At 37.8% G+C, this 14,911-nt stretch overlaps 1 protein-coding gene across 1 annotated transcript; it reads left to right on the top strand.

Moving 5' to 3' along the window:
• Window positions 1–6,949: 6,949 nt before the first annotated feature.
• LOC142170442 (uncharacterized) lies at window positions 6,950–7,498 on the top strand. The gene has a single exon (XM_075232351.1). It carries the CDS (start codon window positions 6,950–6,952, stop codon window positions 7,496–7,498), a length of 549 nt encoding a protein of 182 aa, XP_075088452.1.
• The last annotated feature ends 7,413 nt before the right edge of the window (window positions 7,499–14,911 follow it).

Below are 14,911 nucleotides of genomic sequence, written 5' to 3'. Positions count from 1 at the left end.
CACTGACATCCATCACGAATGCCCAATTAAGAAAGCAATCCTTCCCAACCATCCGCTGGTTCTTTGAAATATAAACCACTCTGCTAGAACATAATCCAACGCACTTCATCACTCAACCCGTGGCGTTTTCGGTATTTCCCGTAGCGCAATAGTTCAAAATCACTCAACACTAAGACAACCAATCTGAATTCCGGCATCACATCATAAATCTAACATACCAGCAAACAAATATCCACTTGAGCCTCCAAATCCCGATTGCTGTTAAACGGTGCCGAATACACATGATCCACCACCACAACCTAGCCTGGACATGAGAACTCCCCGTCTCCAACTCCATATGGCACACAAATCATCATACCTAATTCCAGTTTCCACCGTGCAAATACATGCACACCTTTAATACCTAATTATCCCACGATAAATATTCCAAAATTTCCATGTGCCATACAAGCAACTCGAATATCAACAGTTGATCCAGCCTTAAAGTGCTGCAATACTATTGAAGTGCCATCAACTTAATCACATTGGCCTTTTTTCTGAAACATATACCCTCTACAAACCACTATGATTAGAAATACAATTTCCTTAATCATCTGAAGATCACTCACCCTAATCATCTGAAGCTCATTTCTCTAATCACCTAAAGCTGCCCGTACTGCCTAAGAATGTTATGAATTTCCATTCAGAGCTGAACCATAACCTTACACACGCAAATCTCAATCCTTCACAACATATCGCATATACCATATCATCCTAAGGTAACATGAGGACTTCACCTCCCTTCCGAACCATGAACGTTTATGTACTCAACTAGTCAAGAACTTCCATTGATCCCATCTAGAAGAAAAATCATTACACATCCCATGCTCTGTATGACATACATAGGTCTTGTTCAAATTCTTACAATACCGACACGACGGATGAGATCTGTATAAATTCATAACACCGCCAAATCAACAATTCATTGGGTCTATACTTCTGGCAAGAACTATCACCTCATTATGAACCAAACAATGGTCTTAGCCCCTCAATTTACTTCATATACTCATATTGCACTGATCTCGAATTCAATGATTTCGTCTCACCCATTACGAACTGCTCAGGCAATAAGCCACTCCAGACATAATCAAAAGTCGCATATGATGCCCTAATATGCCAATAGGCTGCCAATTCGAACGCGATACAAAAAAGAAAATGAACTCTGGAAGGAATTACCAATCCCACACACTAATACGAACTTTCCTTAGAAAACAGGAAGCAAGGAATACAAAATAGCATATAGAAAACTATACTCAACATCACACTGTTGCGGCGTGCAACCCGATCCAGATAACATACCCATGGAGGCGTGCCACCCGATCCCTACATAGATCTCACATAAGGAGATGCACATCAAGCCAAATTTGCTCATTACAACAAAATACCGAGTATCGGTCGTAAGCATGCTAAGTGCATAATAATATCTCTGAGGGACATATAGCGTTATAAGCTACAAAACTCAAGCACAACTGAGGTGCGATGTACAATCTGAATTTCAAGAGCCAAGATGCTCATATGACGTCATTCCTCTGCGGATTCTCAACACATAGCAATTTCTCAAGCCGTCTCACAACTCACATGGTGCAATGCATCACTACGCGGAATATCTGACAACGAAACATCAACCTAACTACTCCTCCATAAAGACCGCGTTACTAAAATGCACATATCTGTCCTGATATAGAGCAATTATTCATATTAAATCTATCCACCGACTTCAAGCTGATTCTGATCACACTGAACTAGTCTGATAACCTTTTAAAGGTCCATAATAACTCCCATTTTTCTCATAACACACAAGAACAACCATCACAATCGGAGTAATCCTCCCCAGTTCACAACCCAATATACCAAGTGCCCTCCAGGCATGAATCTTCAATTTAACGACACCATCACAAACTTCATACTTGGTTTACATCTTTAATCAATCAAGTGATCACATGCCACACTTATATAATCTTCCCGCGGGACACACTCCCACAACAATATCTGGGGCGTACCTCCAAACCACCGGTCGCACTAACGCTGAAGAGCGATCAAGAATCATTAACCAGGATGCAAAACCCTTTTTATAGAACACCAATCTTAGGTGACGCCGAAGACAGTACCAACTTACCGTAAACATCGAAACTTATCTCCTGCTCATCCGAGCTCATGACATCTTGTCAAAAAATTTCCTTCACTTGTGCCATTCTCGGTCCAATTTCCACAACCAGAACTGATTCACCAGCATGCATCAAATCAGAACTAACATAGTACATAACCGCACAATCCGCTAACCAATAGCAAGCTCCCCAACTTGGCTCGAAGACATAGATCACAACACACTATACTCATAACACATATACTCCATTGTTGCCTCAATACCATAGTGAGGTTAAACTCAAATCCTCTATAAGCTTGTGTAAACACATTTCATCTAGTGCTTCAACTCTTTGGCAATCTCGTAACAATTAAACTCAGTCTATTAAGTGAACCAAAAATTTCAAACTTCAACACTTACAATTCATTTGCACATGAGATCTTCTGTTATTCACATGAGGATCACACCGCCTCAGCACACTTCACGGGAGATAACCCACCTGCTTCGCCTCAATATAACATTTTCGTATACCTTCCACCGCCATACGCATTACGCAGTCACTTGATCTTCCTGAGTCTGTACTCATACCGCAACATGAAATTTACTTCACTCCCAACTAGGAGTCATGAAAAGATTCTTCAAACGCCCATAACTCGAGCTATAACTTGAATCAAGATAGACTTCAAGCATCTACTAATTCTTCCATCATTCAACAGACTCCTTCTCGTCACTTCCAATTCATATGGATACGCCTCATAGTACTAACACACTCCTCACATAGCCACAACCGTCATTTCCACTACGGGGACACTACCGAACATATATGTTCAAAAACACTTGTTTACACAATCACCACCTCGGCGCTCCAGCCATAGGCAAAGATCCAACCTCAAGTCCTTCAGACTGGCCCACCATAAACTCACAGAGATTACACCTCGCCCCTCGATCGGGGAATCACAAGCCATCGAGGCACATCTGATACTGAGCGCTCATGCGCGCATATGAACGCATGGAAGGAATTTCAAAAGTTTCTTTTCAAGATGAATCAAGGACACACGATAAGAATTCAAGAACGTGAAGTTTTCCTAAAGGTTCTGCAGCCTCTCGAGGATAAATACAGACGTCTCCGTACCGATCCGCGAGACTCTACTAAACCAGCTCATGACTCGCGAGACCAAGTAACCTAGGCTCTGATACCAACTTGTCACGACCCCAACCCCGGTCGTGATGGCGCCCAACACAATGCTAGGCAAGCCCGACCAACTAACATCTCATAACCTCTTTCTTTATAATTCAATACCAATTTTCAGGATTTAATACCAATTTAATATAAATAGAAGTATGAATTTAACAGATGAAATGTGCGGAAACCATAATCGCGAAAAAAAATCTCTATAAAACAGCCCGTTGATCCGGTGTCACAAGTTTGAGCCTCTAATACAAGGTTTCAACAATCTAATACAGAAATATGTCGAAAATGCAGAATAATAAGTGGAGATAGAAGGAGAAATCGGGTCTGCGAAAGCCATGCAGCTACCTCGATAACTCTGATGAAAACAGAACAGCAGGAAAGCTCACTCTATGCCTCAGGAATACCTGTACCTGCACACATGGTGCAGAGAGTAATGTGAGTACTCCGACTCAGTGAGTAATAACAATAAATAATGACTGACAATGTGAAATCTCGTAAAGGCACTAAGCAGTTCTATATCAAAATAGTAAAAAATCATTTAAGCTGTAGTGAATGAGGAAATCATGTGAAATTCTTTAAACCAGGTAAAACATATATAACCAGTATAAATCAGCTCCTCAAGCATTTTAGTTCATTTATTCGTTCTTATCCTCAGTTCTCAATTCATATACTTCTCACGATAACCGAATCAATAAATATATATACCGCTGTAGCGTGCAGCCTGATCCGTATATCGTTGTGGCGTACAACCTGATCCATAATAATAATAATCGACTGCGCTCACTAGGGGTGTGCAGACTCCAATGGGGCTCCTTCAGCCCAAGCTCTAGATAATTGTTGTGGCGTGCAACCCGATCCATATAAGTAATTGCTGCGACGTGCAGCCCGATCCATAATATGTAATTGCCGCGGCGTACAACCCGATCCATAATATGTATAATATTTATATATCTGCTGCGACGTGCAGCCCGATCCATAATATGTAATTGCTGCGGTGTGCAGCCTGATCCATAATATGTAAAATATCCTCACTATTGGGTGCTCGACCCTCTCAGTCATTTAAAAATCACAGCCTCTCGGGCGTAATATACGGTCGGGATCTCAAACCTCATATCTCTTCCTATTTATGATTAACATTTCAAAAATCTGGTTCATATCATTCTTAAACAATTGGAAACATGACTGAGGATATAAATTCTTTAACACAATAAGTGAGGAAAACCAATCAAAAATCCCCTAAGGGTTCTACAGGTCGGCACAAGGCCCCAAGCATGGCAACTAGCCCAATTCACAATAATAACGTATATGTCTCAATCAAAAATGTAGTAAAATATCGTTCGGGATGGACCAAGTCACAATCCCCATAGCATTGAACCTTACGCTCGTCACACAGCGTGTATCTCAACCTAGTATAGCACTACGTTGTACAAATCCGGGGTTTCAAACCCTCAGGACATCATTTAAAATCATTACTCACCTCAAGACGGTCACAGTCTAGCTCGCAATGCCCTTGCCTCTCAAATTAGCCTCCTCGTGTGACGAATCTGCTCAAAATCACAACGAATATGTCGCATTATGCTAAGGAGACAATACCCAATCGAAAACACTCGAAAAATATCAAAATTAACGAATTTGACAAAACCCGAGCCACGGGCCCACGTCTCGAAACTCAGAAATTTTTACGTCATCGGGTTCCTTATCTCGCCACGAGTCTATACATACAAAAATCTCTCAAATCGGACCACAAATGGCCCCTCAAATCCCAAATTTAGAATTTCAATTTCAAGCCCTAATTTCTTACAATTTGGCTATATTTTCATGAATTTCAAGGATGATTTCACAATATAATCATGTATTTAGTTCATAGGACTTACCTCCAATCACTTCTCGTCAAAACCCCTTCAATTTTCGTCCAAAAACTCTCAAGGTTGCTCAAAAATGGTGGAAAAATGGGTTTGGTTCGCGGTTGAAATGTTTTTAACATTCTGCCCGGGTACTGTAGCTAACCCTATGCGATCGCATTAGAGCTCCTGCGATTGCATAGAACAAAATTCCAGGGCACTTTAGCTAACCCTATGTGATCGCAACACCTTCTATGCGATCGCATAGAGCAAAATTGCTCTGCACTGACTGCTGCATTTCTGCAGCATTTTCCAACTTCAAAAATTCCCGTTAACCATCCGAAATCACCCCGAGGCCCCCGGAACCTCAACCAAATGCACCAACATATCTTAAAACATCATCCAAACTTTCTCCAATCATCAAAACACCTCAACTAACACTAAAATCATCGAATTACATCGAATTCAAGCCTAAGTTCTTTTAAAACTTCTAAAACACGCATTCGATCGAAAACCCAACCAAACCACGGCCGAATGACCTGAAATTTTGCACACGCATCCCAAATCACTTAACAGAGCTACAACAACTCTCGGAATTCCATTCCGACTCCCGGATCAAAATCTCACCTATCAACTGGAAATCGCCAAAATACTAACTTCGCCAATTCAAGCCTAATTCTACACCAGACCTCCAAAATTACTTTGATCACTCTCCTAAGTCACAATTCATCCCCCGAAGCTAACCGAATCATCGGAATTCAAATCCGAGCCTTCTGAAACATAAGTCAACGTCCGGTTGACTTTTCCAACACAAACCTTCCTTAAAGAGACTAAATGTCTCATTTCTTATCAAAACCACTCTAATTCAACTCGTCCACACAAGACATTGATAATTAAGCATAACAAAATAGGTAGTGGGGAAAACGGGACGGTAACTCACAAGACGACGGGTCGGGTCGTCACAGTAGTAATTCTATCAATCATGTACATAGATAGGATCCTCCATTCTGATTGATATATCATGAAAAAAGGCATATTTTACATGTGCTTCAGCTACATATGGCTGAAGTGCAGCAATCTTTGCCTACAACAACATATGATGAAGTACACCCATTTTTGTCTCTACTTCATGTTGGTATTATTTATAATGCAAAGTCAAAAATTTCTTTTTGAAAATTCATTTACAACCAATGGCCACGGGTCTTTTTATTTTTCAATCTATATTCAATTGGCTTCTTGCATGAAGCCTTAAAGCCAAGTGTTGAATGGCTTTGACAAGTGGCTATGCAAATCTACCATGTGTCTTCATGCATGGAAAACTAGGTACACTTGTCAAATGGACTAATATATTTGGACAAGTGTTAAAAGACTCTCCACACTTGTCATACATGCAACTTCCCTAATTGCCTATAAATAAGATGATCATTAGCCATCATATTCACTCAATTCTTAACCAATAATTCATCTTGCTAATCATCACTTTCTTCCTACAACATTTTAATTTTTGTAACAACTATAGAAAAAACCTTCATTTCTCTTCTTTTTGGGCAACTATTTTGTGCAAATTCTAAACTTTCAGCCACGAGTGCACGTGTTTGGAGGTGCTTTGGAACCTTGGAGAGTGACCAATCTCAACGATTTACACCCAGTCGGACCAAAATCGCTTTCAAGGCAGTGGCTTGCCACGACACAGTATTACTGATAAGTTGTTCCTCTTTCCTTCTTGTTCTTAGTCAATATTATCTACTCACTTTTCTTACAATTTGAAAGTGATTTCATATATAATATTGACTAATGGCCACCACTTTGAACAAAACACTTCCTGATCTATCAAAGCTTGAGCCTTTAGATGGAAACAATTATAAACGTTGGTCCCAGAAACTTTTAATTTTCTTTGAACAATTAGAAGTTGATTATATTTTGTTTAACGATCCTCCTGCTGATATTGTTGCTGATAATTCTAATTCTGCTAATATTGTTGTTGCTGATGATGCTGCTAAGAAGAAATTTGAAAAGGATAATAAAATAGTGAGAGGGCATCTGCTTAATCATATGACTAACCTTCTCTTTGATTTGTTTATAAATTATAAATCTGCTAAATTCATATGGGACAGTTTGGAGAAGAAATATGGTGCTGATGACGCGGGAAAAAAGAAGTATGTCGTTCGAAAGTGGATCAAGTTTCAGATGGTTGATGGTAAGACAATCATGGAACATGTTCACGAGTATGAGAACTTGATTGGTAATGTTTTGAACGAAGGCATGGAGATGTGTGAGATTCTTCATGCTATGTTCTGCTTGAAAACTTTCCACCTTTCTGGAGTGATTACAGGAATCAACTGAAACACAAAAAGAAAAACTTAACTCTTCAAGAACTGATCAGTCACATGAGGATTGAGGAAGCAAACCGTCTCAAAGATGAGGAGTCTGAACGACTTAAGGATAAGATGAAAACTCTCTCTCTCTTAATTCTTCTAAAGGTAACCTTGTGGAATCTTCTTGTACTTTTGTGAAAGATAGGTTTAAAGGAAAAAAGAATAAAGGACATGTGAAGAAGCAGAATTACTTCAATAAGCCGGAGGGATATATTAAAAAGTCAAAAAGACCTTGCTATGTCTGCGGTAAAATCGGTCACAAGGCTTTTCAGTGCAACCAGAGAAAATGACAAAGCCCAAAGAATGGAGGAAAAGCTCCAGTCTAAGCTAACCTTACTAAGGGTGGTGATGTAATTGCTATTGTGGTTGTTGAGGCAAATATGGTGGTTAACAAAACTGACTGGATACTGGACACAGGCGCTTCAAGGCACCTTTGCGCCAATAAGGAGTTGTTTCACGAATTTGATGAATCTGCTGATGGCGAGTGTGTCTACATGGAAAAATCCACTAAAGCTAAAGTTATGGGTAAAGGAAAAATTCTCCTTAAATTAACTTCTGAAAAAACCTTAGCCTTGAACAATGTTTTGTACCTACCCTTCCTTCTTAGAAACTTAGTTTCTGGTGCGCCTCTAAACAAAGCAGGTCTTAAACTTGTTTTTGAATCTGATAAAGTTATTATTTCTCGTGGAGGAGACTTTGTTGGGAAGATTTACCTTAGTGGGGGTTTATTTGTACTGAACATCGCTCAATAGATTACTAATAATGCTAGTACTCTCAATTCTGCTTATATTACTGAGTCTATTGATTTGTGACATGGTAGACTAGGTCATGTTAATATTGCTTCTATTAAAAGACTTAGAAAAATAGAATTAATTCCTGCAATTAATGTTGATAATTTTTCTAAGTGTCCTGTTTGTGTAGAAGCAAAACATACCAAAAAGCCTTTTAAGAATGTAACTAGTAGAAAAATAGAATTGCTTGAACTAGTACATTCAGACTTAGTAGATTTCAAGAATACTGTTAGTAAGAGTGGAAAGAAATACTACATCACCATTGTAGATGACTTTTATAGATACACTAAGGTATATCTTCTTAAGTCAAAAGATGAGGCTGAAAGCATGTTTTTGAAATACAAGGCAGAAGTAGAGAATCAATTAGATAGAAAATCAAGAGGCTTAGATCTGACAGGGGTGGTGAATATAGTACTAATACTCTAGAAGCCTTTTGTGAGAAAAATGGTATTATACATGAGGTTAGTGCTCTCTATACTCCCCAATAAAATGGTGTAGCCGAACGGAAAATTAGAACCCTTAAGGAAATGATGAATTTTATGCTTTTGAGTTCGGGTTTATCTGATAGTATGTGGGGGAAGGGGAACTGTTTTATCTACATGTTATGTTCTTAATAAAGTCCCTCATAAGAAGTTAGATAAATCCCGTATGAGTTATGAAAAGGGTTTGCCCCTAACTTGAACATTCTGAAAGTGTGGGGGTGTTTGGCTAAGGTTGGTCTACCCGATTTTAAACAAGTAATTGTTGGATCCAAGACTTTGATGCTATTTTCATTGGTTATGCTCAAAATAGTACAACATATAGATTTATGTCTTTGAATGATAGTTCTATTTGTGAATCTAGAGATGCATAATTTTTTTAGCACGTTTTTTCATTAAAAAATAATGTGCCTAGTGTTATGCCTAATAATGCTTCTATATCTATGTCTGTTAATCCTCTTATTGTGCCTTCTTCTAGTGTTACTGCTAATGAGCATGAAAATAAACTTAGAAGAAGTAAGAGGCGTAGAATTGAAGCTAGCTTTGGTCCTGAATTTATTACTACTTTCTTGACTGAAAATATTGATCTTGATATTTTGAGTGATGAATTAGTGTCAATCTATTTGATAGAGGAAGACCATAAGACATACAGTGAAGCAGTGAGGTCAATAGATGCTAGTTTTTGGAAAGAGGCTATTAAAAGTGAATTAGACTCTATAGTTTCTAATCACACTTGAGACTTATCTGATTTACCTAAAGGTTGTAAACCCATAAGTAGCAAGTGGATATTTAAGAAGAAATTGAGTAGATATACTCACAACCCTAATAGTGAACACTGGATTGCTCTTCATCTTTTGCTCAGGTATTTGAAAGGTACCATGGATTGGTGTTTGCATTTTAATAAATTTCTTGCTATTTTAGAAGTATTTTGTGATGCAAACTGGGTTACGAACAATGATAAAGTTAGCTCTACTAGTGGCTATGTGTTTACTTTGGGTGCAGGTGCTATTTCATGGAAGTCTTCAAAACAGACTTTTATAGCACGATCTACTATGGAGTCTGAATTCATTGCTCTTGAGTTGGCCGGGAAAGAAGCCGAGTGGTCGAGAAACATATTGGTTGACGTGCCTTTGTAGGGAAGACAAGCTTCACTAGTTTCCTATCCCTATGGCGTATGGTGGATACTTTATGGTGGATACCCGTTTGTGGTCAAACGAAGCCATATGAGACCTCAATATACACTATATTTCCTATCCCTATGGCGTGATGGTAGTGCTTTATAAGGTTGAGCTTATTTTGCTCTTAATGATTCTATAGCCTTAAGGTATTCTATGTGTAGATAGACTTGATGGAATTACCTACGTGAGTGTAAAGGCGTGGTCGCCTTTTATGAAAGACTTGGGATGTCATTCTAGAGCACTAATGAGACCCAAAGTATGTGCATGACCATAAAAGCACTTTTTTAGTATCACGGAGTTTGCATAAAATTAAGGATATAGTATGTGTTGTGGGGGTCTCAATTAATGTCCATTCAATTCAAGAGTACTTCACTTTGTGGATGTTAGTTGTTGCCTCATTTCACTATATGTCAATTCAAATCGAAAGATATTGACACTTAAGTACATGTTCCTTCTTTTGCCCAGAATTGTTCTATTTTTGTCTTTGCATTAGTGGGGGGTTGTTGGTATTATTTATAATGCAAAATGAAAAATCTCTTTGTGAAAATCTATTTACAACCAATTGTCACGGCCCTAAATCGGACCCGGTCGTAATGGCGCCTATCGTGAAATAAGATAAGCCGACACAAACTCCCAATCCAATTAAACAGTTATAAGAATTCATATTTAAGTCATTAAGAAGCTATAAATCCCAAAATAAAGAGTAGAATAGAACAATGCGGAAATAACACGGCCTGACATCGGGGTGTCACCAGTCAAGAGCATCTAAAAGAAATCCGTCTAAGAGTATGAAAAGACTACACAGTCTAGTGCAAAGCTAGTACAAAGGAAAGAAAAGGTAGGAAAGAGAAGCACTGGGCTGTGAACGCTGAGCAGCTTCCTAGTCAACTCCGAACAGCCTGCTGGAAAGCAATCAGCCCTCGCTAGCATGACCCGAGACTACTAGATCTGCACACAGGGTGCAGGGAGTAATGTGAGTATTGTCACACCTCCTTTTTACACACCCGAAGGTATATAAGAGAGTTTTTCCAATTTAAGTGACATTATTCGAAATGAGATTAATTATTCAATTCAGAGTCACCACTTGGGATAGTTTATTTGGTGTCCCAAGTCACCGATTTATTTTAAATCCCAAATCGAGGAAATTTCGACTTTCCTTTTGAAGTTTGCGAACCAGAAATTCTGAGTAGGAAATTCTGTTAACCCGGGAGAAGGTGTTAGGCATTCCCGGATTCCGTAGTTCTAGCATGGTCGCTTAAACTATTACAATTGGCCTATTATCTGATTTTTAAAACATGTTTCAACCTATGGTATATTTTTAACTTATTAGCTGCTTTTAATTAATTTTTTTTTTGGAAAAATTCAACGTCATATAAAACACGTATTGAACCACGTCACATGAAATGCACCCGCGGTCCACGACACATTTTATCAAACGTTGTTGAGATTTAGATTTGGGTCACATAAAATGCACACCCGAGTTTAGGAAATTAATTGTTTTTAAAAAATATAGCGCGCCTAAAACAACTACGCACTTTCAAGTTTGCGAAGGCCATGGAAAATTCAACTAAATGGCACGCCTCGATTTCTAAGGATTAAAATTAATTAAATGAGGGCCATGAGTTTTGAGATTTTATTTGGCATGGCGCGCCTCGATTATTCTAAAAGGATTGTATTCAATTTAAAGCAAACTACAAATATTCATGATTATGTTTCTTCCTAAAACTACTTTGAGATTATTGCAAGGTCATGATTTATGAATATGGAATTATTATTGAAGAAATATATGATTTGAGTTATTATGGACCTAATCACCCATGTCGGTATCAAATTTGCTATTGACTTAACATCCTTTAATTTGGATCCAAGCTATTACATCGTTCTCTCTCCATTTTGAATACATTTTCCTATCTTTCCCTATGAACTACAATCTCATTGAAGAAACTCATTCTGTCTTTCACGAATTCTATTTCTTGATGCTCTTCCTTCATTTTTTTGTTCATATCTTTCAAGTTGGTAGATAACCAAAATATAATATACAAATCAAAAGGAAATACGGTGAAAGAAAAATAATGGAAACATTGGTTAAGAAAAGAATGAACCTTTTATAGATGAAGATCTTATTCAATACATATGGAGCAAACAACCATCAAATTTAATGTGCAAATGAACCACAATCAGAGGCAACGAGCGGAAACCTTTCGAACCGAACTCGACTTCGACCTCTTCGGGCTAGTATTTTGGGCTATCTTTTAAATTGAGTTTGAAGCTTTTGGATTTGATTTTTGGTGTGATTTAGCTCCTGTTTTTGAGGTTTTTTTTAAACAAGGTAATGAATGGCTATATGTTATTTTTTGTTGAAAGAAATAGGCAGAAAGAATAAAACTAGTAGAAATTCTCTTTAACATAGAAGAAGAAAATTTATTTTCTCTCAATATTCTTCCCTCTTCTCTTCTCTTCTTTTCTTCAAATATTTCTCTTCTATTTATAGGAGAATTTTCAAAAAAATTCAGATTTTTTTTTAATTTTTTTATTTAAAAGAAATCTCACTTACATTTTGCTTTTCTTTTTTATAAAAAGAATTACCACCTTTCTTTACTTTTATTTTTTAAATTCCAACTTTAATTACTTTTATCTTATTTAAAATCCCATTTTTTTTACCTTTTTAAAAGAGAATTCCACTTATTTTACTTTTCTTTAAAAAATTCTACTTTATTTTAATAATTTTTTTTTTAAAATTTCAGCTACCTTTATATTATTTTTTAATTCCAACTTTCTTTTACTTTTTATTTTTAAAAATTTCCACAAAATTGTACTTTTATTTTTTTAATTTTTCACTTTCTTTTACTTTTTAAAAGAGAATTCCACCTACTTTTACTTTTTTTTTAATTCCATACTTCCCTTTTTCTTATTTTTTTAAATCTCTCCCAAAATTTTTTTAAAAAATTAATATTTTTCAGATTTTTTATTATTATTTAAAAATAAGAATAAAAATAAAATAATATTAATAGTAATAATTCACCTTCTAAAATTTTGTATTTTTAACCTATAATAAAAAGTATAACAAAGCTAAAAATTTGTATGTTAAAACCCCTAAAATATTTACATAGAAGAAGTGACAAAAAAATTAAATATTGTCAAAAATTAGGTGTTCACAGCTGCCCTCTTTGCTTGGAAACATGAAGAGTTTTCAAGCAAAGATAAGGTGAGCCATGTGACTAATTTTTGAACATATCTTTATTCAAAAGAGAAGAAATAAGGATAAGAAAAAAGAGAAAGGGTGCAACCGAGTCTTGGTTTTGGACAGCCTACATATCCCGGGTTATAAGGGAATCAGGTCACGTGTAGTTCAAGAAAAATGATGGAATGATGAGTTGAGGAGTCGAGTGAGGTTCCGTCGAGGCTCCGGTCCGCGATCCTGTTATTATATCAAAAATCAAAGAGAAACTAAACAAGCCTATCAGCTATGAGTTACAAGATTCCTATCTATGAGTCTTGTGAAACTTGTCCTTGATCTTGACTGGTTCTTCCTGCAGACTCTGATCTGAATCTTGATGCTCGTTAGCTGCAACTGCTGGTTCATTCTTCTTCAGCTTTTCGGATCAAGGCGGGACATGCGAAGCTTGTGACTTCAATCATATCTTGAACAGTCCACATCTTTCTCCACATCAACACTTTGAGTTCATTTCTTTTTGCTCCTTTTCTTCTTTTCTTTATTTTGGATTGAGACTCATTCTTTTGGTTGTCTCAGACCTTGTGCCTCGAGGCCAAACCTGCTCAGACACCAAAACAAACAAACAAACGAAATTTTTCTGTCCCAGTTTTCACTAGGAAAATTTCGTAAGTTATTTGTAACTAAAATCTAAACTTTTTTTTGTTTTGTTTTGAAAGCGGTAAAATAAGGATTGCGTGTCATTAGGAGGAAGAGATTAGGGAATGGAGCCCTATATCTAAAATAACCTCAACTAGGGAGTGAATACCCTATGTTGGCAAAAAGGCGACTAGGGAATGGAGACCCTATGTCTAAAAATCTCAACTCAGGGATTGTAGCCCTAATGTTGGAAAAGAAAGGCGACTAGGGAATGGAGGCCCTATGTCTAAAATCTCAACTAGGGATTGGAGCCCTAAAGTTGGCAAAAGGCGACTAGGGAATGGAGGCCCTATGTCTAAAAATCTCAACTCAGGGATTGGAGCCCTAATGTTGACAAAAGGCGACTAGGGAATGGAGGCCCTATGTCTAAAAATCTCAACTTAGGGATTGAAGCCCTAATGTCGGCAAAAAGACGACTAGGGAATGGAGGCCCTATGTCTAAAAATCTCAACTTAGGGATTGGAGCCCTAATGTTGGCAAAAAATGCGACTAGGGAATGGAGGCCCTATGTCTAAAAATCTCAACTCAGGGATTGGAGCCCTAATGTTGGTAAAAGACGACTAGGGAATGGAGACCCTATGTCTAAAAATCTCAACTCAGGGATTGGAGCCCTAATGTTGGCAATAAAGACGACTAGGGAATGGAGGCCCTATGTCTAACATCTCAACTTAGGGATTGGAGCCCTAACGTTGGCAAAAGGCGACTAGGGGATGGAGGCCCTATGTCTAAAAAATCTCAACTTAGGGATTGGAGCCCTAATGTTGTCAAAAGGCGACTAGGGAATGGAGGCCCTATGTCTAAAATCTCAACTTAGGGATTGGGGCCCTAATGTTGGCAAAAGGCGACTAGAGAATGGAGGCTCGATGTCTAAAAATCTCAACTCAGGGATTGGAGCCTTAATGTTGGCAAAATATGACTAGGGAACGGAGGCCCTATGTCTAAAAATCTCAACTCAGGGATTGGAGCCCTAATGTTGGCAAAATGCGACTAGGGAAAGGAGGCCCTATGTCTAAAAATCTCAACTCAGGGACTGGAGCCCTAATGTTGGCAAAATGCGACTAG

The sequence above is a fragment of the Nicotiana tabacum genome, chromosome 16 (assembly GCF_000715075.1).
Source record: "Nicotiana tabacum cultivar K326 chromosome 16, ASM71507v2, whole genome shotgun sequence".
Taxonomy (NCBI): domain Eukaryota; kingdom Viridiplantae; phylum Streptophyta; class Magnoliopsida; order Solanales; family Solanaceae; genus Nicotiana; species Nicotiana tabacum.
Note: the sequence above shows the minus strand (reverse complement) of the source record. Positions and strands in the feature narration are given on the sequence as shown.